Source organism: Artibeus jamaicensis, unplaced genomic scaffold, assembly GCF_021234435.1.
Source record: "Artibeus jamaicensis isolate MK-2021 breed Jamaican fruit bat unplaced genomic scaffold, CSHL_Jam_final contig_1998, whole genome shotgun sequence".
NCBI lineage: Eukaryota > Metazoa > Chordata > Mammalia > Chiroptera > Phyllostomidae > Artibeus > Artibeus jamaicensis.
The window spans coordinates 1,620,467-1,642,210 of record NW_026521407.1 but is presented as its reverse complement, the minus strand read 5'-3'; the positions used below and the strand labels follow the sequence as shown (position 1 = coordinate 1,642,210).

At 42.6% G+C, this 21,744-nt stretch overlaps 1 protein-coding gene across 1 annotated transcript in view; it reads right to left on the bottom strand.

Annotated features, from left to right (window-relative positions):
- The window catches only part of KPNB1 (karyopherin subunit beta 1), a 29,671-nt gene extending 9,672 nt beyond the window's left edge, over window positions 1-19,999 (bottom strand). Inside the window, exons 1-16 of the mRNA XM_037149877.2 lie at window positions 19,597-19,999; window positions 19,431-19,489; window positions 17,184-17,366; window positions 13,326-13,526; window positions 12,314-12,466; window positions 10,712-10,771; window positions 10,077-10,166; window positions 9,436-9,546; window positions 8,641-8,742; window positions 6,216-6,440; window positions 5,312-5,503; window positions 4,441-4,571; window positions 3,470-3,617; window positions 3,042-3,113; window positions 1,336-1,480; window positions 165-247 (exon numbers count right to left, since the gene is read on the bottom strand). Of these exons, the coding sequence (XP_037005772.1) occupies window positions 165-247; window positions 1,336-1,480; window positions 3,042-3,113; window positions 3,470-3,617; window positions 4,441-4,571; window positions 5,312-5,503; window positions 6,216-6,440; window positions 8,641-8,742; window positions 9,436-9,546; window positions 10,077-10,166; window positions 10,712-10,771; window positions 12,314-12,466; window positions 13,326-13,526; window positions 17,184-17,366; window positions 19,431-19,489; window positions 19,597-19,636 (1,995 nt within the window). The 5' untranslated portion in view covers window positions 19,637-19,999. The remainder of the gene's footprint in view (window positions 1-164; window positions 248-1,335; window positions 1,481-3,041; window positions 3,114-3,469; window positions 3,618-4,440; window positions 4,572-5,311; window positions 5,504-6,215; window positions 6,441-8,640; window positions 8,743-9,435; window positions 9,547-10,076; window positions 10,167-10,711; window positions 10,772-12,313; window positions 12,467-13,325; window positions 13,527-17,183; window positions 17,367-19,430; window positions 19,490-19,596) is intronic.
- Window positions 20,000-21,744: the final 1,745 nt, after the last annotated feature.

Below are 21,744 nucleotides of genomic sequence, written 5' to 3'. Positions count from 1 at the left end.
TCTTAATTTTCCAGTATTTCTAGGCCATAAGGTCCATGTATATGAATTTTTTCAAACTTGCTAATCTCCAAAACATTTTCCAATGTATTTGTTTATTGGGGGGAAAAATCATGTGCAAGTGGCCCACATAGTTCAGTGGTCAACTGTATTTTTGCAGAGCCTACCTGGTACTCAGCATAGTTTTTCAATCCAATGCCCAGGAAGGGTTTAAAGGCCTCCATGTACTTTAGGAATTCACCACCCAACACTGTTAAGGAAACAAACTATTACCACCACAGGATATCACAGAAGTGAGCAAAAATAACCATCCTAACTCTCCCAAAATATGTTCACATCACTCAAGTTTGGTGGAATGTGGGTTAATTATGGATTCTATCATGAAGACATTAAGGTTTGCTCTAGTCAAACCAAATTCGTAACTTCCAGAAGAGCCTATTATAAGCCCTGGAGATAATGCCATGTCTCCACAGAGTAGGATTTCTCTCTGGCTCACCCACGAAGTGGTGTGACTCTCAAGAATGTCAAGGTGTAGCTGAGCTGCAACACTGCCTCTCGTCTACCTCTTCATCCGATGGTAACATGTCCTCTTTGGAAGCCAGCTTAAAACTGGGTCCCTAGGCAAGTCCATCAAGGACTTAAGCCAGCCAGAGAAAGCTGACTGGGCTTCATATCCGAATCAGCCATGCCAGAAGCCAAAACTAACTGCTGTGCTCTGTCAGGATGGTCACACGACATGAGACCAGTTGGACGCACACTCTTGAAGCTAGAAATATGTCTGGTCTGCAAGGGAGTGGTGTTCTCAGTAATGGCCTTGGTAATACACCTTGCAGGCCACCCCCGAAGAAGCATTCCAGTTTTCTGAAGTGCTTCTCCCACTCTCTAAGTCAGATGTCGCTTCCCCAAAGCAATTCTGCGTAGTCAGACATTTAACAACTCCAAATTCCAAGAACTCACACAGCGTTTCATTCCCTTCCACACCAGCCACTATGATGTGTCAACCCAAAGAAATACAAGACAAACCTGGAGGTACCAAGAAAGAAACAGAAACCTAGACTCCCTCCATCCTTGAAAAAAGAGACCTGATAAACATGAAGAAGGCGATAACAGCGCCCCCAAAGGTTGCCGATCTGAATTGTGAACTGGCTCCCCATTTAATTCACAAAGAGTGAATGGCGAGGCAGTCATGCATAAACTACCATCACTACTGCTGGGTCAACTATGACCCAACTCAGTGCCCCATAAATGAGAAAACAGAACTATGCTTTTTGTTGAAAGTTCTTCATGGCCACTGTAACCCTTGCATCTGAATTCCCAGCCCAGTTTCGGCTCACTCACCTTCCACCAGTGTGCTAACTGCCATCAGGGCATCCTCTTGAACTCCCCCAGACCCAGCCGTGCTTTGGAACATCCTTAACAGGGAGGCCATGACTACATCAGAGATCTGCAAAGCATCTTGGTGTTGTACTTTCCGTAGAACATTCTGTGAAATGATCGAGAGTTCAGGATCTATTGATTCCAAACACTCCAATCAAAATACTGTTACCTTTTTAAAATTAGTTAAATCCCTTGAAATTTGGGTGCCTTTTTTTTTTTTTGAAAAGGACAAGTGTGCTCAAATGTTTTATGCTCAAATGTTTTGGCAGTGCAAAATCATTTGCAACATACATTCTAATATCCCTTCTATTCCGCAATTCAGAACAAACACGAGATGATTTTCCATAGGCATAAAATCATCTCTTCTACACTTCGTCTCACGAAAACCCATCAGCAGCCTCCATATTCCAGTCTTATTTCAGCTTTAAAGGACATGCCACATTAGAGCTCATACTCAAAAAACAAGCAAACAAAAAAACCCAATCCTTCCTATATCCTACTCATTTACAGATGATGGTCAAGAAACAATCTTGATAAAATGAAGTCAACCTGGCTTTTTCTAACCGAATATTACTCAAACTTCCTTCCTTACCCTTTAATTTGTCTCAACTAACATTACTGGATCATTCCTGTTTTGTCTGATGAATGAGGAAACACCTCTTTAACAATCGTAGTTCAAAAAATTAAAGTTTGGGCCTGGCTGGTGTGGCTCAGTGGGTTGAGTGCCATCAGCCTGCAAACCAAAGACTCACTGGTTCGATCCCCAGTCAGGGCACATGCCTGGATGGTGGGCCAGCTCCCCAGTTCAGGGTACACAAGAGGCAACCACACATTTATGTTTCTCTCCCCCGCAGAAATAAATAAATAAAACCTTAAGAAAATTAAGTTTGGAATAAGAAAAAGAGGGGATTTCACAGGCAAGATTACCTAGCTAACGTCACCCAATGCTAAAATCTAGTACCTACCTAAGCATCAGACAAGTCACAGGGTTTTCCTGTTCTTTGAGGGAGGCGGGGGGACGACAACACACATTCCCCAGCCACCGCATGACTCCAGTCATGAGTGAGGAGTGACGTAATTTTAAGTAAACTACAAATTATAACTATAAGTTCAGCCTCTCAGAAAATCTACTGTGAACACGAGATGCCATGAATGATAAAATTGTAACAAAATTCCCAAAAACTACTGTTTCAAAAGATGATGGTAGAAACTCAAGGCTTTTATTTTTAGTTGGGTGAACTATGGCTAGAAATCAAATCTGACTGGGTACAGCTGGACAGCCCAATGAAAACCAAGAATGAGAGTTGCCCCCACATGGAACGGTTATAAAGAAGCAGTCTCAGCCGGCTAAGATCTTGCTTCCAGATGTATCCCGTGTAACTCCAATAAATTCATAAAAATTTAAATACCCACAAAAACAACACACAGAAATGAGCACCATCACCAACTTAGTGCACCTTCCCTACACTGTGCAAAAGGCAAATTTCATCTTTATGGACAAGGGTAAATGAAAAACTATTCTAATCAATCACAGACTGAGGCCTTTTGATCAGAGTTTTTGATTAGCACCATTCCAGAGCTGTGTGTGTACATACGCTCGCCCCGCCCCCCCCGGGATCCGGTTCTCCTCCCTCCAGGAGCTATGACGTGACACAGCACCATCGTACCTGGAGAGTTGCACAGAGTAAAGACTGAAGGTCATTGAACTGGATCCTATCCGACGTGCTCTGGATATGGGACTATAAGAAAAACAAAACGAACAAACAAAAAACCATCATATTCTGAATAAATACCTTTTAAAGGGGCTCTAAAGTCCTTCAATATTTCCATTTTTGCTGGGTTTGCCAGGACCTTTAAGTAACTTTTACTGATGCTAATTTAGGAAAGTAAACAACATGTAACATGTGTAGATATGAGTCAACTGTGACAAGCAATGCAAACTTTAAGCTATGACCATTTCTTTTTGCATAAGCCTTGTACCTTTCTGAGAAAACATTCACTTAAACATCAAATGGGGAGAATAGCCTTAAAAATAAAGCTGTGTGTTACACATTCTGCACCCTTCCCGCCGACAACCAGGAATGCCATGTCTCACCTCCATCTGTAGCACTTGCTGAAGTCGTTCCATGATGACTAGAGTAGTTTTCTGAACTGCAGGGTAACAGTCCTTGGCACTGTTTTTCACAATTTCCATCAGAGATTCATATGCAGAACTCCTCAGGTTGTTCTGGTGTCCATCAGGTCTGTAAAGAAACAGCAAAAATCTTAAACTCCCAACTGAGAAAGAAAAGTTATTATAATGTAGACACTGTCACAACAGAAGTTAAGAACCCCTGAAACATATGATGGCAGACCTGATTTGAGTTTGGCAACACGATACAACCAGAATTAAATTTTCAACCTTTCGGCCAATGGCTATGTTTATTACGGTTTCCAGACTTGGTTAAACTTTAGAATGAACATTTTGGAAATGGGCTAAAGTTATAGGGAAAAATTATAGAATAAAATAATGGAAGAACTATGTAGAGAACTGAAGAGGGGCCTGAGTAGTTAATTTTCTTCATTCACCTGTGAGAGGTGCCTTTATCTTGTACAGAGAAGTAGAAACAAACTAGGTAAACCTGGAAGAATTTACACAGTCCTCTTCCTTGATATTTTAAGTATGGCTTCTATTAAGTATAGCCCACACAAAACCAAAATAATTCAAGGCTGACCCCAACTCATAAGCCTGTAAAAATACATCTCAAAGCTCATTTACAAAACAACTGCATTTAATGCCAAGTTCTTCATCCAATATCAAAAATGGCAATTAATGATCTCATGTGGCAACTAAATTCATAAGAAGCACTAACTATCTCTCTTATACCATAATCAAACATTGGTAACTGCAGGAACTGAAAAGCAAAGGGACCACTCTAGATCGACTACTACTCTCTAAGTACAGAAAGGAGACTATTTTATGAGTTTAATACAAATAATCTACTATTGCAACGTTTCTATGATTAGCCGCCACCCCCCCAACACAGAAGTGGGAGTTGAATGCAGAGACACCATGTATGAAGTTACCTGTCTGTGGTCTCCAGGAGCTTCTGAACTATGAGTTCAAAAGAAGACGACAAGCAATAGGTAGCTGGTTCTTCCTGATCATCAGCTACATCTGCAGCCTCATAAGCAGCTTCAGCCAGACTAGAGAAAGCCTTAAAACCAGAGAGAGTTAATACTAGTCCTGAAAAGAACCCCACCTCAGGATGACCTCATTTTTCCTTAAGATACCTTGGGCAGTGTGCCTCTCCAACTGATCTGATAATAAATCACTGCTAGCGAATCCTCAACTTTTCCTGTCAAGGTCATCTCAAAACAATGTTTTATAAGTATCCTTAAATATTTGTATTTTGTTTATCCTGACCAAAATTCTTTAAGCAGCAGAGTACTTTCACCTCCCACAAATGCCTGCCGCTTTATTTCTAATCACACAAGGCTTTTAGCCCCACCTCCTTCCTTATTTGAACTTCCTCCCCCTAAACGTCCCTAATGAACCACATTCAGCCCATACTGACTCAGCACTTAACACCGCCTACCTTCCGTTCCTCTTGCCCCCATCTCAGCAATTATACTTTTTTATAGCCAGAAACTCTCTACTTTAATCAAAATTTCTTGTCCCCAAGCAACTGAAGAAAGAAAACGGAGTCCAGATAGTTTTCCCACTGGGTTAGCATGACTGTTCTAAATGGTTCAGGAACCAGTCACCATGAGTCAACAGCTCCTACTGGCTCAGGGAGTGGACATCTCTCCCACATTTTAATTGAAGAGATTAGAAAGGAGATGTTATTCAGAAAAAGGCTTCTGGTGAGGCAGACCCATTTCTCTCCCACACCTCATACTTCCTTTCCAGTGGCCCAGCCAAGACCCTTATCCCATCAGGAAGAACATCCCTTACCCAGCAGACGTTTGAAGCCACTCTGGGCTCAGCGCTGAGGCCCTCGATCAGACACTGCAGCAGGGGACTCAGGTAGACATCATTGATGGCCGCCTCAGGGAGCAGCTCGCAAATTCTGCCCACAGTCCACGCAGTTGTGTCTCGAACAACTACACTGGGGTCTTTCATTAATTCTATGAGGGTGGGCATGGCCTGAAAATACAACAGTTATTAGCAAGGTAAAACAAAGAATAAAACTCATGTTGGCTAATACCTCTGAGGAAATTCTGATGATTAGGTTTTAACTCAAAGCATCAAGATGGTTTTATCATTTTAAAAGACATGCTCATCAAATACCCAGCAATATAATAAAAACAAAGTGAAAAGCAAAAAAAAATCCTTCTCTCGTCACCAAATTCCAGTAGTCTTTTTTTTTTTTTAGAGGTTTGATATAAATTTTTAGCAAGCAGTCCTTACTAAATTACTTAGGCAGAGACCCCAAAATGCAGATGTGACAGCATTTGGCTCTATTCAAAAAGGCTGAGTCCCAACTGTGCAAATTCAACTGCAGGTCCTTTTGCCCAGTATGACCTCCACCCTGTGGCGCACGCATCCCCCCGCCACACACACACACAGAAAAAGGCTGCAAGGATGAACACTAACAGACCTTTATCTCTGGGCAATGGGGTTGTAACAAGGGGACTTTTTCTTTTTGGGCTTTCTCTGCATTTTTCAAGTCATGTGTTTTGTAAAAAATAAATAAATAGAAATATTTTATCCCTCACTGACAGCAAATGGCTACCTAGAAATAACATTTGTGGATGACTACTTACAACTTTCTATAAAATAAAGGCACACTTTCAAGCAAAAACTTTGAACAAACAAAAACATCTCACTTTCCACTCCAAAACCCCCTCGGCTTCACCTGTATAACTAGTGGTTTCAGTTGATTGGGCTCCGGTCCTTCCAAGATACAGCCGAAAGCCATGACTGCTGCATCGCGGTACCGCCAGTCAGGGTTCTTGATGTGTTCTTTAATGAAGGGAAGAACGTGCGGGACAATGTCGTCCTCACAGCAGGTGGCCAGAAGCATGAGGCACACCCCAGCCGCTTTGCAGGGGTTCCAGTCGTCATCGTCATCATTTTCATCCTAGAGAAAGAATGCAGCACGAGTTAAATTTTTGTGAAAAACAAACAAACAAACAAACAAACACAACACTTTAACTCACAAGGTACTCTGAGTATTCCCAAATATCATTACAACTTAAGCTTTGGGGACCTAAATAAAGCACAAAACCTTCATTTTTTATTCTCTTCCACTAAGGATTATCACAACAGACTTTGTTAAATAGGATCTAGATGGGGAGGAAGAGCCCACTCAGTACTGCACAATAAAATGAACAAACTTCAACTACTTGTAATGAAAAGGATGATCTTGGACTTACAGAGTAAAAGGCAGAACAAAATTGTATATGCTGTATGAGACTAGGTATATACATTCAAAAACCAATGGGAACTAATTAATCTATATGCTATATGATTCTAGTTATGTACATTAAAAAAATCAATTAAAATTAACCCATGGAACTACTGACCAGGGAGAAGACATAAGGAGGGCTACTGGTGTACTTGTAGTTGTTGTATTTCAATGAGAAGTTAAACAACATCAACAAAAGATTCCATTCGGAGATCCCATGAAATTACAGTTTCAAGTTTTCTCTTCCTTGTTGTGGCCATTCACACATATAGTAGTTTAAAGCATGATGCCTGTGCAGTTTCAGATAATTACATACCTAAAGAATGGTTTTGTTCCCAAACCAGAAAAGCAGAACCAAAAATATACAAAGCAGAGATACTATGGTCAAAAGATAAAAAAATAGCAACTATAAAATGGAAAGATGAGATGAAATTTTGAGGGAACACCCAGTCCATTTCAAACCAAATACATCTCCACTTATCTTCTGAAATGGAAAGAGTCATGTACTTTCCTAAAAACACACTACATTCTTGTGTACAAAGACACTTTGCAGTGCTCCAAGTTACAGCGCTGCTGCCTCGAAGCACTGCCGGCTCTTCAGTAACATTTCACATGCACCAGAAGAGACGTGGTAACAGAAAGACTACTTCCAAACACCTCACCGAGAAAACTGTAACACATGAAGTTGAAGGGAACAATTATATATAACCAAGATATTTTTTATATAAAAGAATTTCTGTATTTACTCACTACATCCACATCTTTGTTAAGTCTTATTACTTTTATATTGTCCTGAACCTTACTAATGTCAATAATCATGAAGGATCAGAGCTTTCTTTCATGGGCTGGATTCCATCATTAGGATATTCATTAAGAGTAAATCTTAATCCAACCTCATAAGTATTTTTAAAGTACACATATATACAATGAACTCATGAAAATATCCCAGAGATTTACCAAGTATTTGAGTGGCCTTTTTACTTACGCCTTTTCCTCCAACCTTTCTCTACTGCAACTTAAAAAAAAATTCTCATTTGTGGACATGTTCATTACTTTTTACAGAGAAACATCAGCCATGGCTGGTGTAGCTCAGTGGACTGAGCACAGGCTGTGAATCAAAGGGTTGCCAGTTTGATTTCCAGTCAGGGCACATGCCTGGGTTGCAGGCCAGGTCCCCAGTCGGGGCCACGTGTGTGGTTACACATGGATGTTTCTTTCCCTCTCTTTCTCCCTCCCTTCCCCTCTCCCTAAAAATAAATAAAATCCTTAAAAGAAAAGAAATAAAAAACATTATTGGTCACCTCCTATATGCACCTTGACCCAGGATCAAACCAGCAACCCCTGGGTGGACAGGACAACACTCCAACGACTGAGCCACGTGAGCCAGGGCTTTAGTGCAACTTATAGCTCAAGTCTCTCCTCCTAGTTTGAACAACGTAGCATTCAGGGAGTCAGAGCAGAATGCGGCTCATTCTCGATCAAGACTAAAGTTCTTCTTTTAACAATTCAGAGCCTAGGCAGGCTGTCCAACCTTTTGGAGTCTGTGGGCCGCACTGCAAGGGTTGTCTTAGACCCCACATCAAATACACAAGCATTAATAAAAATTGATGAGCAGAAAAAATGGTTTTAAGTCAATTTACAGTTTTGTGTTGGGCCACACTCATACCACCCTTGGCCATGTGCAGCCCGTGTGCTGGACACCCTGGGCCCAGAGGACCCTACGGATCCAGCTCAGCTGTCCCTGAGTTGTTGTAACAGAGCATCAGCAACTAGGTAAAGAGTTTCTGAATTCCTCCATGGAAACTGTCCCATAACAAACCATCCCTTAACAAATTTTCAGAGCTTACCAGGCCAGGTTTGGAAGGGAACTCACCTGTTTAGTTAGTGTCTGTGTGAGGATTGGAACCAGGTACTGTAGTGCTCCCTTGGCATAAAACTTGCTGGTGTGCTCAGGGGGCCGTCCTTGTTCTGCTGCCTGAGGATAAACATAATGCAAATTCTGGACGGCAGCAAATAAGCTATGATATTAAGGCGTACAGTGAGAGCTGCTCAGTGGTCTGTACAGAAATACATGGAGCGTATGGTAACATTCGCTGTCATCTTTGAAGGCATTGGTTTTTTGGTCTATTTCAATGAGATTCTTTTAGACCTTAATGGACCAAGGCAACCCTAAGAATTACATTTTTTTCACAAGCTCGATTCACATCAACAAGCTGTCATCTATGAGACCCTAAGAATGACAAAAATAAGACTGTATTTCAAAGATCAAAAGTGCAAGACTAACTCCCTTTTCCACATGTAATTCCTTCACTGAAGTTAGTAAACTATCCATTGCACATGGCCATACCCACACCAGGACTTTCCAAAGGCAATTCAGTGCCAAACGTCACTTTGCTGAACCGCGAATGCCTGCTGCCCCCTTGTGTTCACAGTACTAATATGAATACTCACAACAAATTCATACCTGGCTGACTGGGAGAAACATGAGATGCCACATTACCGATCCATCTCCCTCATGAGGGGCTTTGGCTAGCAGAAAGGTAAAAATTTCTCCAAATGGAGATGCTCTCTAAGCCCAGTCAGAGTAAAGCTCTCCCACAGAGCAGGTGTGTCCCAAAGCCCAGGCAGAGGAACAGTACTCGCCTCAAACCGACTCTCCCAGGCTCACCTCTGAAGCCTCAATGGCCAAATCCATTTCCTCATCACAGACATTGGACCAGAATTCTATCCCTTGCAGGGCCACTTCATCAATGTCACTTTTCATTGCTTCAATTGTGATCTTAAAGAAAAAACATGACACCCCAGGCCCCAAATAAGTGCTGGTTCAAGTGAGACCCCTCTTACAACCAGATGTTCAAGTTTCAAAAATGTAGATTTATAAAATCTAGGTCTGAAATGAAAGCTAGAAAGAGGAAACATAATTAACCTTTTAAAAATGTATTCATTGATCTTAGAAAGAGGAAGGGGGAAAGAGGGAGAAAACCACTGATTTGTTGTTCTACTTATTTATGCATTCACTGGTTGATTCTTGTATGTGCCCTAACCACAGATCGAACCCACAACCTTGGCATACTGGGCCATGCTCTAACCAACTGAGCTACTGGCCAGAGTAGAGAACAAATTTTAAAATCCACTCTTTTTACCAGCACAGAGATAGCCCAAGTTTTTCTGACACACTACTAAAAAACTTAAACATTTCCTTGATTTCATAATATTAAGTAAAAAATTACAGAGTTGACAAAAAGCAACTAAGAACAATGGGCTTTGCAATTAGTTCACGCTCAAACACATAAACTAGGAAGTACTTACTGCAAAAAGAGCAGGACCCATATACGTCTCCATGTACTGATAATACAAGGACATTATTTTCACCAGATTCTGTAAGGCGGCCACTCGTACCTTTCACAAAGAACAGGTAAAATGTTTTACCATTCAGTTTAACATAACAAGGCAATTTGACAAAAGTAACTACTTCACTCAGATACGCCAATAACCTAAAGGGTCAAGCATGGTACATTTGGGTTATTACTCATAGTAAGTAATAACCCCATGGTTATTACTTCCCCATGGAAGCCACAGCAGGGCGAAACTCACTAATGCCACTCAAACTAGATGTTACTCCCACCTTCTTCAAAGTCAAGATTTAAGTTATAGCAATAGCCAAGCTATTTCAATGGCTGCACTGGAAAACAGTCACTTGAATAAACTATGGCAATTAGGTAGCAAGGTGGATCAAAAACCATTTTCCCCTTAAGCCCTTTTCAAGAAATCGATTTCTATTATGTTACCTTTCCACATCCTGTTCTTCCCTCTTCAGTTTGTTGGAGAAAAATTCTTATTGGTCAAACCTTATTTCTGAAGTCCCAACATTTCAACCTACTATATCTAGAGTTGGGATTTCCCAGGAAAGATGGTGACAAATTTTTCAATGACCTCATACTTACCCTCGTATCTGGACACTGTGTGGCTTCACAGACCACTTGCATGATAAAGTGCCTTTCGGACTGCAGAAATAAAAGAGAATTAGAAGATAGACCATATACATGAAGATTGCTAGACCATCCCTCAAGAAAAAGCTTACTCCCTCAGGGACCCACACAATCTTGTACCAATCAAGCAGCTTTACCTTGACACAGGAATGGCACTATGAAGGCTATAAAGAGTGTCCCTCAGTGTCTTCTCAAAGGAGGTCCCTAATCTTTTATCCCCAAAATGACCTTCACTAACAAGATTCCAGGAAGAAAATAGACAGGAAAATGTAGGTCACACACAAGTTTTAAATAAAGACGGTTAGTTAAAACAACAAAATAAAAACGACCTCTGTTAGGAAAATCTGTTTCTTTGTATTTAAAAATTAAGAGAATTAAAAACACCTGCTTTACTTCAGCAAGAAAACTGGTGTTCTGGGAGGTGGCAAATCCACATCAAATTTAGCAAGATATGAGAAAACAGAATGAACTTTATTTGCTACCATCCCAAGTCTTCTGAAATCTAAATGGAAAGCCCACATATTCTAAGTAATTAAGATTTCAGTTTACCTTGGCATTCTTTAGACCTCCCACTCGGTCCACTCTAAGGCCAAGACACGACGAAAAGCCCAGGTAAAGGGTCAACATACATACAAAAATACTTTCAGATCACATGATCCAGAACCCCACTTTTGGGTGTATATCCAAAAGATGTGAAAGCAGGGTCTCATGCCATGAACACCCATGTTCACAGAAGCATTATTCTCAAAAGAGTGGAAGAAAGCAACCCAGATGTCTCCCAGCAGATAAACAGATAAAATGTGGTATACACATACAAGCCTTAAAAAAAATCATACATGCTACAACATGCATGAACCCAAGCCATTTTACTAAATGAAATAAGTAAGCCAACTGTAAAAGGATAAATCAAATGCTGTATGATCCACTTATATAAACTATCTACAGTAATCAGGAACAGAAAGTCAAGGAATCGTAGAAACAGAAACTAGAAAGGTTGTCAGAGGAGTGAGGAAGGGGAAAGCAGGGAGTTATTTAATGGACACAGTTTCAGTTTTGCGAGATGAAAAGTTCTGGAGCTTGGTTGCAAAACAATGTGAATGTACTTTATACTACCAAACTGTTCCCTTAAAAATAAGATAGTCCATTTTGTGATTGTGTATTTTAACACAATTAAAAATAAATACATAATGAGGAAATACTTTTAGGCAAAATAAACCTTACGTATTAATTTTCAAAAGCGCCTTCCTCAGGAGATAAAAAAACACTGCCCGATTTCTATAATTTTCTTTTAATCCCAAAGCAGATTTTGGACTGCAAGAGGAAAACCCTAAGCTTAGAGACTCTAGATCACATTATTCCCAAAAACCTGAGGAAAAATGGCTAACTCTGTGCCACAGCCACACCTCACACAAATCTTAACTAGGTTAGAAATGCTTCTAAATAAGACAGTCCTTTCTAAGTCTTAAAACAGGAAGGAAAAAAAAAATAAAACGTTCATTTCACTCTCACTTCTCGAACTTCACCCCCCGAACCTACGTTTCTGCCAAAAGGCCTTACCTCTTTGTCGAAGTTGGCTTTGGTGAACTCCAGTGAGTTCAGGAGTGCGTTAGTGGCCGCCAGCTTCACATTATTACTAGGCTCTTCTTTCCTCATCCCCTGGATTATGGCCGTCAGAATCTCATTGGATTTATCTTGTAGCTGCTCTGGGTCCTGAAATGATCGGAGAAGTGCAGTGACTATCATAATGAACTCATGACTCACCAGAAGTCCTTGTAAGTGTGAAATCCACTTGAGCAAGGGTCATGACTTTCTGACCTTTCTCCACACACTCCTACTTAGGGACAAAATACCCCAGGGTCTGGTAGTCCAAGCTGACCTGAAACAAGTTAAACCCATCAACTTCATCTGTCCCTTACCCCACCCCCCGCCCTCCTGTGCAAATGGAAATGGCAGTAAAATTTATTTTCCAGTCCACCTGGACTAACTGAAGTACAGCTACAAGAACATCTGGGGGTCAAGGACCTGAGGAGTCTAAGCCCGTGTTAAGTGCCATGGCATTCTTTGTTTCAAGTCCATATAAAAACAGACACCAACACTGGTAACCTGAGCAGCAACAACAGCCCTAAGAGGGCTGCATGTAACATACTGTGTGCGGTTCCAGTGGCTAAACCAATTACAGCAAGAGCTGGTACACTGTTTCTGTAAAACAGTCAATGAAAATGTAACACAGCATCCATGGTACACAGAGGATCACGAAGAAGGGATCACATTAGGGATTCTCCAAGACAGAGAATACCCTTAAAAGTCTAAAATCTATGCTTCTCCAAACATATGGATTTCCATTTTGAGTTTTTGACACCCAAGTCTCTTAATTTTAGGGCATGATTAACAATGTGAGGATAAGGTAATTTGTAAGTCTAAATTAACAAAACAAGCAGTTCTACTTTCGAGACACTTTGCAGTAGCTTGGTTTACTCCATGATATTATAAAGATAATTCTAATATCATGCACATCAGAACCAGCTGAAATCACAATTATGTATATTAGATAACATGAAGGAGCACTTACTATGTCTTGGCAAATGTAACCAATAGCTTCCAATGTCGACTCTTTCATGTGCTCTGTGCTGTTGGGGTTTGTGACATTGGCCACCAACTGAGGAATGAGTTCTGGCCACTGGTTCACTGGGATCTCTGCACAAGCAATACCCGCCACACACTGAGAGGCAGAGCTAGGCCGGTAAGTTTCTGTGCCCAAAGTCTGCAAAACCTGCATGTACACACACACAAATATTTGAACATCTCTTACATTTGTCTGAGTTTTCTGTAACACGGAAAAGTAGAAAAAAACATACAGTATAGGTCGATTGTCAAAATAATAATAATAAGAAGAAGCAGCAGCAACCAGCCTCAGTACTGGACACGCCAGTCTCAGTACTGATGTCAGCACAACCAACACTGTCCCAGACCCCAGGGGAAACAAGAAACCAACCCCAACCATCCTCTACTTTCAAATGGATTTCTCCAAAGCCACACACCTCACTTCAATGTTCAACACAAGGTAGAAAAGTAGCAGTAAGAGAGCATTAAAAGGCAAAGGAGCCCTGGCTGGTATGGCTCAGTGGATTCAGCACTATCCGGAAGGTCGCCTTTTCCATTCCCAGTCAGGATTCGTGCCAGGGTAGTGGGCTAGGTCCCCCAACTGGTGGCACGTGAGAGGCAACCTATCAATGTCTCTCTCACACACTGATGCTCTGTTTCTCTCCCTTTCTTTCTCCCTCCCTTCTTCTCTCTCTAAAAAGAAATAAAATCTTTAAAAAGGCAAAGGAGATGACAAAATTCACCTTCTAGGTTCCTTGGTGGTATAATAGAAGGACACTGACAGCTTTGTTTTGTGGACAGAAAGTGTGGGATTTTAGGATGAGGCTAATGAACTCTGGGGTACTTAGGAGGGTCTAATTCCCAGAAGATCACAACCTAATCTGAGTCAAGGAACAGATCTTCTCACTAATGAAATGTGGAACACACCTTCTGCCTCTGGTCATTGACAATTTAGCAGCCTGGGTGACTTTCACAGAAAGACCTTGGTCAAGTAACATCACTAGACACAGGTATAAAATTTCTGACCATTTAGCTTCCAATCCTAAAGGGTCTGCTGCTTCCCCCCAAATCAAAGAACTGTTCTTTCTACCTTTAACAAATACCGAGTACAGGTCAGATATACCAATTAAAATGAGATCCGTTTATCATTAAACACTCTTGTTTGAAATGGTAATCATACCAGCATTTATGGAAAGGGTAAAGGCACAGGCCCAGATGAAGGATGGAGCCACAATGGACCCATGGTTAATCATTACCATGATCAGCTAATTCAGTCAATGAACTAAGAATTACCAGTGCACTCAAAAGGCAAACAGTTAACTGTCCCTGGCATGAACACAGGACAAAGGATAGATGCCAAATACTCAGGCCAGCTCTGCTGACTAGGTCAGGTCACTCAGTATCCCGCTTTGTAGCTAATAATAATGAACTCCCCATCTTTCCCCTTTATACAGTACATCACCATCCCTGGTCACTCTTACTCCCAACAGCTCTACCCAGTAGCATAAGTTCTGATTGATTCTTAATAGTTTTTGCTCTAGGGCTACCAAAGCTACAATGGGCTTGAACAAAACTGTATGTCAAAAGCCTACGGGAGGAGGCGGGGTCAAGGTGAATTGTCCAAAATGGCAGAGGCTAAAGAAGCATTAACCTAAGTCTAAGAGTCCCATTCCAGAGTGCCTTCATATACACTATACTATCTCCTGGAACATACATATATTTAGAGAGTACTAAGTCCAATTACCTTTATCTTTGCTCCTCTTTAATTTGCTATTAGTTGAGGTGACTTATTTGTTTTTACTTTTTAAAAGATTTTATTTCATTCATTCATTCATTTTAGAGGAGGAGGGAGGGAGAAAGAGCGGGAGAAAAAAAAAATCCCATCAGTGTGTGGTTGCCTCCCATGTGGCCCCCACTGGGGACCTGGCCTGCAACCCAGGCATGTGCCCTGACTGGGAATCAAACTGGCGACCCTTTGGTTCACAGCTCATGATCAACCCACTGAGATATACCAGCCAAGGCTACCTGAGGTGATTTAGAGACTACAAATACCCAACTTTGGAGGACTGAAAGTTTTGTTTGTTTTCGTTTTTTAAAGTAGGGGTGCCCTGGCTGGTGTGGCTCGGTGGATTGAGTGCCAGCCTGTGAACCAGAAGGTCACCAGTTGGATTTCTAGTCAGGGCACGTGCCTGGGTTGCAGGCGAAGTCTCCAGTTGGGGGATGTGTAAGAGGTGACCAATCTATGTTTCTCTCCCTTTCTCTGAAAACAAATAAATAAAATCTTTAAAAACACCAACAAACTAGGGGTGATCATAATGGCAATACTTAACAATCCGAAGAAAAATAAGAAACCAACCCTCGACTGTGTCCAAGACCCAGATATCAAAAAAGAAATAACCACCGATACTAAGGAGATATTAATTACCTATAAAAGGGAAAATAGACAAGATAATTGCTATTTTTCTTTATTCATAAGGGGACAACAGATTCTTATTCAAATTTTAGAAAAACTTTGGTGTCTAAGAAAAATGTAAATGTAAGTCAGTCACAGTACAAATCATGTCTTATCTCATTTTTGGCATAATATAGGCATCATGCTTTAATATAAACTTCATTTACAACAAATTGATGAAAGGAGTTAAAATCTTACTACATAAGCAGATCCAATGTGGACAGAAGTAACTCTATTCCAAAGAAGAGTCAAAATAAGTTGCCTTTCATAACCTAGTTCCGTCCTAAAGAAAGAAGCACTAAAGAAATAAGCACGTAACTAGAAAGAGAATTTATTGCCTAAAGGGGCACTAATTTACCTAATGCTGACACCTAGAACCAGAAAACAGCAAACATGTGCACATCACAACCACACCTGACAATATCACAACCACACCTGCATGAGTGCACACAAGAATCCCCCCCCATTGCTTCCCCCTCAAATACCAAGGACCAGTGATGCTTGACTTGCTCTTGCTCTCTGTGCCTTACACATACAGGACAGGAAGTTAAACAGTTTCATTAAAAAAAAAAGGCACAGCACATCTGTCCATATATTCTGAATCTTGTGCCGCACCTAGAAATACGAATTACTAATTCAACAAAAAGTCATAAGGATGCCATAATACAACAAAGTACACTCGTTTTCTGCAAAACTCATCAGCCCACTCTAAATGCCTTGCTTAAATGCCAGATGTCTCTAAAGCAAGTTTTACATAATTTCCTAAGTATTTAATAAAAACACCATTAATGTCAATCTTACATCACAAGTTCTTTGGGTTTGAAAGGCTCAAGAAATGATTTAATTCCCCTTCTGACTCCACACAGTAGCATGCTTAAACCACCAAACAATGAGAATTATTTACAGCAGAATTTCCACAAGAGCTGGGTGCTGGCTGCCTGGAAGGATCACTTGGGAATAGAATTGTAAAAATATCCCCAAGTCTCACACTGCGAATCAAAATTTCTGGAGGGAGCTCGGGAACATATTATTAAAAACTTCCTTAAGTTTAATTCTGAAAACTCAAGTTTGGGAACCATCAATTTATACATTACTCCAATTTTCCAGTTTCCATAGACTGTACAAATTGTGGCGTCTAATTGAGGTTTCCCAAACTGCTGCAGTCTACTTCAGTTATGTAAAAAAATTTCAACCCATTAATGGGATCGAAACTTAAACCAAATACAATTTTTCTATCTTCAAATGAAGTACAGGTACTAGAAACCTATTATACCATCATCCATCAGCTCTACCCCATGCAAATGATAAAAGAACTGACAAAGATTTTTCTTGTTTCCTAGGCTGTATGACCAAAAAGAGATGAAAGTCACTTACATAATTCTTGACTTCCCGTCGGGCATTAGCATCAATAGCAAGCCACCGCTGCTGATATTGTGCCTTGATATCTGGATCTTTAGATGTCAAAGAGTTCTTGATTTGTAGACCTGCTGCAACTCTGGCAACCTGACTGTTTCCTGGATTTGCTAGCACTCTGGACAGTTCCACAAGGAAAGTAGGCTGTTAAAAGAAGATGCATTGGTGAATGAAAATATCTCTTGGGAATTTTGTCAATTGAGAATAGCTTATGGAGCACCAAAAACACTGGAGAGAACCCAAAACTTTTTAGGACATATAATGTTTCAGAAAACTCCACAATATCTATGTCAAGACTCCTATAAAAACGCCAGTACATTAAAAAAGTCATCCAGTTTCTCATGCAGCTTCAGCATTTAACATGTCTTGTGCCCAAATCTTCACATTAGATCCCACAGAACTAAAGCAATCTAGTAAAGAAATCTTTTAATGTACCTAAAACAGTGCCTGGTACTCAGTATTTGTAAAGTAAATATGTAACGACAGGGTAGAAAGTAAAATATTTTTCTAAATGAAAAAAACCTTAGTCCAAAAGGAATGATACTCCAAGTGGCTTTTGAGCTCGTGGAAGCAGGGTATTTTGTATGAGAGGGAAATACTTATAAACCCTAAAACACAGACTTATGAAGCTGGTCCTATTTTGGTTGTGAGTGTTCAGCCAGTGGGACAATGAAAAAAGCAGATTTATAAGAAAAAAAAAAGATACTTAAAATTAGGGAAAAAGTGAAAAGATAAAAATGTCAAGGCAAAATCACTTTATACTTAATAACCAACAGTTAACACAATAAAGGCTCCTATACATTCTGGACTTGAGATGTCCACCAAACATAGTGGATTCTAGAACAGCACACTCAAGTCTTTTGTAATGCAGAACCCCCAAACTACTCCCTTTAAAATTTTCATATGTACTCCTCAACCCTGAAGAAGCTGTCCATAATCTTTTATGTTCCTGGAAACTTAACAGGAAAAAACAAAAGCAGATTGCTTATCACTAACAAGTTCTGCAATCACAGCAGAAAATAACTCTTAAAAAGTCTTATTAACTATGCACTACTAAATAACGTTAGAAACAAAATAAAGACTGCTTGCAAATTAACAAAAGCAGAAACAGGGATATACTCCAAATGGGACTATCATCAGTCTATACCAGTGGGAAAAATCTTTCCTATATAAAGTTAATGATGAAAAGGTAGTAAAACCTAGCACATTTAAGGGCAAACTAAAAAAAGGAAATCACTCAAAGGCAGTTTTTATAAAATAGGCCTTGTCACTATTTTTTTTATTATTTGCCTAATTAATCTAAAGAACACATGTGGTTCAGGTTATTTAAACTTATTACCTTTAAAAGATGTCAAGTATGATTCACCTTTCCCTCTGCTTCCTATGGCCCCAACAGGAAAGGGACACCAAAGAGAAATACTGCGGGCACAGGCTGTTTCAATCAATCCACCCCACATTTTTATGCATAAATCCAGACTCTAGTGGGCTTATCTTCATTTTTCCTGTACCCCTTAAATTTTTAATTATGATAAACGAGTAACTTTCTTCTGTGATCTCATCTGGAAACAGGCCCGATGTCAAGAATGAACCTCAGTCTGTTGTCTGGGCACAGATTCTCTACTCATAGAACTAAACCCGGGAGAGGAATCATCACACTGGAAAGGGAAAATACTGCCCAGAATGGGTCAACAGGCATTTGGGGACCAGGCCTCTCTGTGTACACAGACCAAGGGAGATGATAAAGGGTAGAGCTCTGAAAAGTAGGTGAAGAGAATCGCAGGAGCCACAGGACAGTAAGAAGAAGCCGGCCCGGGTCCGAAAAGGCCGGGCAGCTGGGCCGGGAGCTTCCACATGGCCCTTAGGCCCGGCTCCCCAACCCCCACCCTTGCTGAACACGCAGCGCGGCGCAACCTAACTTGCCTTCCCTTCCCTCCCTTTCTCCCTCCCGCTGCACCGCCGCCCTCAGGCCGCGAGGCGATTGGGCAGCAGTCACCCCGGCGCGCAGCGCTATTGGCCAGCTGCCGGGGCCCGGGGCGGGACACACCCACCGGCTTCCCGATGGCGGGGTTAGGTTGGACTGGGTTGGGGGGGAGGGGGACGGGATGGGGCGGGGTGGGTTCCCGAGGCCTGGGCCTCCGGGAGGGCGGGAAGGCCCGCAAGCAGAGGATGGGGAGACGGAGGAATGGGGGCCGGCGGGATGGCACGCACCAGGTTTTCCACGGCCGCACGCTCCAGGAACTTCTGCGCCGCTTCCAGTTCCAGTCGATCTGGGGGGGGGGGGAGGAAAGTGGGAAAGGGGACAGGGTCAGAGGGACCAGGGCGTCCCTTCCCCCTCCCAATCACCTCAGCCCGACCCCCGGCCCCCGCGTCCTACCCGGAGATACGGTCTTCTCGAGGATGGTGATCAGCTCCATGGCGGAGGTGGCGGCGGCGACTCCTCCTAAGACGACGGTCCGGCCTCTGGGGCGGCGGCTCTAACTGGGGATGGGGGTTGGGGGTCGGGTGGGAAGGGAGGGTGGGGTGGGGGGCGGGGGTCACCACCAGCCCATTCACCGGTTCCCTCTTGTTAGTCGCTCTGGCTCCCCTTCCTTCCTCCTTTCCTTCCTTCCTCCCAATTTGCTGCTGGCGGCGGCGGCAGCTGCTCCTCTGGCGGCGGGGGAGGGACCCCGGGGGCAGCTCACAGCACGGCTGGTGCTCGGGTGGCGGAGGGAGAAAGAAGGAAGGGAGGCTGCAAGTGAACGACGGATAGCAGGGAGGGAGAGAGAGGGAGGGGGGGAGAAGGCGGAGGGATATTCGGGCCGGACCTCTCAGCGGCGGCACCGCGCTCCGCGTGGATTGGCTGCCGCCGTGGCCACGCGGAATCCCCAATTGGCCAGGCATTCAGCGTTGAAGGGTCGTCCTTCGTCCATTCGCCCACTGGTTTCAAGACCCGGGTTGGTTGGGCGGGCAGCGGAATGGGGTGCGTAGATTGGCCAAGGGGGAGTGAGATTGGGTGGGCTGCTGATTGGATTGGCCTGGTAAAGGTCTTGGGCTCAGACCGGCTGAACGCTTGGAAGAGAGTGGACCGAAGGCAGGGCTCTGGGCCCGCGTGATTGGCTGGGATACTGGACGTTGATATGATAGGGCGCCCGGGAGAATTGGGGAGAGGAGTTCGGGGTCGAGGCCGCGGAAAGGCGGGAGGCGCCGCGCTGCTTTCGGATTCGGGCGCGGGGCACGACGGGACGCCCCGGGTAGAGGCGGAGCTGTATTCTGGCTGCGGTCGGGGAAGTACTGTAGCTCCGAGGGGCGTGTTGAAGAGGGTTTCGCGGGCTTGAGCGGGGGAGGGGGGACTGTTGAAGTCCTGCGCTGCGCCCACAGGAAGCTGCTTTCACGGCTGGGCGTTCTTGGTACTAGCCTCACAGCTGGGAAGGACCTTGAAGACCATGCGATTCAACTTTTCAACTCACAGATATGGAAACCGAAGGCCAGGGAGGGTATGCAACTTGTGCAAGGTTACACAGCCGGTTAGTGGCCTGCTCGAGACTGGACTCGAGCGCTCCTGTCTGCCCCTGGCCTTAACAAACAGCTTACCCCCTGCAAAGAGGTGAATGCTAATTACTTCCCTTAGACCTAATTATAGGATGTGAGACCTGTGCTGGTTTAAGGTCTAACTCACATGGGGTGGGCATTTGGATTTCTCTTAGACCTCCACCTATAGCTACCTGCTACCTACTTAAAGGAATAAAAACATTTCTTCTGCTAAGATGCTTCTATAAAGGCACAACGGTGAGCCAGAAAGAAAGCGCGTACGGGCGTAAAGGATCGTGATTCTTCGCCTTTTTTAGTTTTAAGCCCTGGAAGGAACTAATTAAAGCCTTTTCTTAGTAAGATGCACATAAAGAAAATGTGCACACAGTTTCTTGACTTCTCCTGACATTGGTACTTGGACTGTATGTGAAGAATTTTCTGAATTGCTACATTTTCACCATATTGCTCCAGGGTTAATTGGATTTAGGTAGCTTGTAGAGCTCTTTCTTGACCATGAAGCTTGAACTTGCGGAATAATTGCCCTACTCTAGCCATACTGGGAAAACCCAGGAGGAACCCTGTCCTCACTGAGAAGTGCCACTCAAGAATTAGGAAGGATGGGCCATCTACCTTTAATACTTAATAAGAAATGGACTTTGCTAAAGATATTGTTGCAGTTATAAAGCAGAAGTATGGGTCACCCTCCTCACCCCATCCTGTAGCTGGTTGATTTCCTATGGCTTAGCAGTCTAACCCCAGCCTTTCGCTTTGTCCGTTAACTGAGGAAGAACTGCCCTGTGTGTGTAATTTTATTAGGAATCAATGAAGGTTAAGTGAGATGACATCCGTGAAGATCTTTGAATTGGCCTTATGTGGATTACCCATACTCCACGTTACCCAGAATTTGTCTCACTCCAAAGCCAACTTTCTCCTGACCCCTAGCAGTTTGCTGAGCCACCTCTTCTGCTCAATGTCAGTCATGATAATACGAGTGAAGGCAAATGGATTTCTAAAG